This window comes from Acanthisitta chloris, unplaced genomic scaffold (genome assembly GCF_000695815.1).
Source record: "Acanthisitta chloris isolate BGI_N310 unplaced genomic scaffold, ASM69581v1 scaffold3004, whole genome shotgun sequence".
In the NCBI taxonomy this organism is placed as follows: Eukaryota; Metazoa; Chordata; class Aves; order Passeriformes; family Acanthisittidae; genus Acanthisitta; species Acanthisitta chloris.
In genome coordinates, this window is record NW_008668565.1 from 30506 (window position 1) to 34200 (window position 3695).

At 43.2% G+C, this 3695-nt stretch overlaps 1 protein-coding gene across 1 annotated transcript in view; it reads left to right on the plus strand.

The window, feature by feature from the left end:
* The first annotated feature begins 49 nt into the window (after positions 1–49).
* The window catches only part of LRRC6 (leucine rich repeat containing 6), a 34822-nt gene continuing 31176 nt past the window's right edge, over positions 50–3695 (plus strand). The window contains exons 1-2 of the mRNA XM_009072932.1: positions 50–59; positions 3612–3695. The exon at positions 3612–3695 is cut by the window's right edge and continues 54 nt beyond it. Coding sequence (XP_009071180.1) covers positions 50–59; positions 3612–3695 — 94 coding nt within the window. The remainder of the gene's footprint in view (positions 60–3611) is intronic.

Below are 3695 nucleotides of genomic sequence, written 5' to 3' on the forward strand. Positions count from 1 at the left end.
CCGGGGCGGTTGGCGGCGCCGCGTGTGGCGCCGGGAGCTGAGCGCGGCCATGGTGCGCAGTGAGTGTCGGGGCAGACTCTGCCCATCCCCTTCCCTCACCGCAGGGCGCTGAGGTGCTGGAGCGGGTCCAGAGAGAGGCAGTGGAGCTAGGGGAAGGGTCTGGAGCATGAGGAGAGGCTGAGGGAGCTGGGGGTGTTCAGCCTGGAGAAGAGGAGGCTCAGGGGAGACCTTATCACCCTCTACAACTCCCTGACAGGAGGTTGGAGTCAGGTGGGGGTTGGTCTCTTCTCCCAGACAACCAGCAGCAGGACAAGAGGGCACAGACTCAAGCTCTGCCAGGGGAGGTTGTATATTAGATGTTAAGGAAAATTTCCTCCCTGCTCTGGATCACCCAGCACAGTGGAGTCACCATCCCTGGAGGTGTTTAAAAGATGTATAGATGTGACCCTTAGGGACATGTTTTAGTGGTGGGTTTGGCAGTGCTGGGTTGGACTTGAATGTCTTTTTTCCAACCTAAACCATTCTATGTTTTGTGTTCCTTCTTCTCACACTTGTCCCTCCATAGTCCCCTGGCAGTTCCCTCCTGCCTTCGTTGCTCTCCACCCCTTGGCTTGATTGTCAGACTTTCCTCCTCCCTGGTAGTCACAATCTGCTTCACTTTACCAGGTGGAGCACAAAACAGCCCCCGAGGGGCTCAGCAGTGTGTGGGGACCCTCGGGGTGTGGGGCAGACCCTGCACAGGAGATGCTGGACAGGATCATAACTGAGGCTAGAGCTGTCAGTGCTCTGTGTCCTTTCCCTGCGCTAGAAGTTTTCAACACCAGTTTTTTTAGGTGCAGACACTTTATCAGAAATGTGACAAAAACCACATCAAGTTATAAAATACTGTTATTACTTAGAAATTGTTCATATTTTACAAGTACAGGAGTGTGACTTAAATGACAGTGTTCACACCTATGGCTTCTGAAAAAAAAACTGCTGAGGAGTTCCCTTCCTCTGTGATTTTCCCTGTAATCTATTTTGATTGTATATCATCACTGGACTGCCAGTCCTGTGCTGGGCTAGAAGTGCTTTGGAAAGGAACTCCTTCTCCCTGCATGGAGCTGGCAGATGCCTGCTTTGAGCAGGCACTGCCTGGAGGTGAAAGGCTTCATCTCCCAAGCAGCACGGCATGAGTTTGAGTCTTAAAATAGTGGTTGCATATTTCACTTTCCTGAAATGCAGCTTCCCTCACTGTTTCCTGGGACACCTGCAGCTGTCCACCTGCTTATTCTTTCCATTTCTCTAATGTTATCCTTTGTATCTGCTTCCTTCTTTGAATTTTTGGGAGCCCAGCTGTTAGATCTTCAACATCTGTTATCTCCAGTTGACTGATGCCATTCCTTATTTCCTCCTGTTTTCATGAGAACCTGGGAGTAACTGTGATCCCTCAGGTCACTGGTCCAGGCTCCTGTTACTGTGCACAACATCAGACAACCTGGTCAATAAACTTCTCAGTGAGCTCAGTGTGTTTTGTCAGTGTCCAGGAAATGCTGTTATTTAGATTTTTTTTTACAATGTGTTTTCTCTTGCAAGCTTGTTTGCCTCATCCCTCATAAATGAACTAATGACAAAACAAACTAATGACAAAGTGTCAAATACCTACTCAGTTCCCTCGGGCAGGACCTCAAAATGGGTCTCTAAAGCTCCACTGTAGCTTCAATTGTGACTGATTGTCTCTACTTTGCAAACCATCTGGTAATGAAAGTGGACAGTTTTGCATAATCGCTGTAACAATAATTTTGATTTTCCTCAGCAAAGAGAAATCTGGCTGTAATTAAACTGTCAGGAATAGTTTGTATGACTTCTTTTTGTATAAAGGGTATTGAGCACAATATTGCCACCACTGTGTGTGTATGCAGATTGTGGAATATTGTTTTCAAAATTACCTGTTTGCACTGGAAACAGCAGCGCTGAAAGATCTGCCACCAAACACAAGAGTAAGCAGGACTTTTTTTCCCCTTTTCATTTCCAGAAGATTTGCCAAGTAACTTATTGGAAATGCCACTGTTCTTTTATTTTCTGTGAAAACGAAAGTATTTAGTCACAATTACTGGCTTTTTTTTTTCTCTTTTCTGTCTTACTTTATTCACTTAGCTGTTGAAGAGAGGATGGTTGTTCAGATGCAGCAAACCTGACCAACATGGTTAAAAAAGGCAAAGACACTTACCTTCCCAGTATGTTTTGTGTGCAGACAGGACCCTCCCTTGCATCAGTATCAGTATCACCATTATGTAATTCTGTAAATCACGTCAGATTTACATGTCTGCTGTGCTGAGCAGAAGGGAGATTTAACCCTGATCATCTATAAATAGGATAACATGTGCAAAAACCAATTGCACCTCTTTCCCAAAGACTGGATAGAGGAGCTGCACGGACACATGCAAGTTTGGGCTGTACTGGTGCAAATGTGACTCAGCTTGTAGCAGACCAGTCTGTGTGAATGTGTCCACTCCAGGACCACTAACAAAAATGGTTTCACAAAACCTCCCTGAGACAAAGAAGTGAACAAATGCTTTTAATTAATGCAGGGCTGGAACAGTTTGTTTTCACACATCTCCCTATAATTTTTACTCAGAGACTTTTTGAAAGGCTTAATGGGATTTTTAGGGGATTTTTTTTAGCTGGGTTATTTTTTTGTGTTTGGATTTTGGGGAATTGTTTTGGGGTTTTTTGTCATTAAAAATCATGAAAATATCTATGCTAATTTAATAACCCACTAGTTTTTTCATCACTGCTTCACTCCAGTGCTTGTCAAGGAGAGACAAATAAATGTTAGCTCTTTTTGGTACAGTGGGCTGGAAACAAAGTACTAAGATGTAGCTCAAGAGTGAGCATTGTTTCTCACAGAATTTCTTTACCTCCATTAGACAGAGCCTTTTCACTTTTTGGACGATTTCCTGGCATTATTACTACATCATAACTCTGAACTCAGGTCTCTGGTGTTTTTCAGCCACTGAAACTCCTTTGCTGGCTGCTAGTGAGCTGGTAGTGCCTAAAATTACCCAGGTACAAATTTCATTCTAACATAAACATAAGAATGAATTAGTTATGGCTTTGCCATAAAAATGCATCTGTCCACTTTCAGCATTTTTCCTGCTTATTTCTGTGCTCCCTGTGCTGGCAGAAGAATATGATGACACACTGTAGTTAGTTTACTTCCCCCCCACTGCCACTATCTGTGATGTGAACATCTGGCATCAGGAAATAAAAGCATAGAACACTCCATTGCTTGTCTGCATGAATCAATCTGCAGCCCAAGCTATGCTGAAAATAGTGGCTGCTGGATTAATTTCTGCAGGGGTTGTATCATGCTCTTATGGAAGACTCAGCAGTTTCCATTTTGATTTTTCCAAATGTTACAGGTGATGTGAGTTTCACAAGTGATGGTTCTGTGGCAAAGTGGGTTACTTGGTGCTCGATATCTTTTCCTGTAGATTATATTTTTTTTTGGTGTTCCTACCAAGTATCTGTTTGGTGGAATAAAATTTTATAATGGTTTTATAAGTTGTTGATAAATCAAATGGCAAAAAATGTCCAAAGGGAAATAAAACATCTAATGTTTCTTTCAGTCACTGAAGATCTTGTTAGAAGGCGTGCAGAACATAATGACTGTGAAATATTTTCACTGGAAGAAATCTCTTTACATCAGCAGG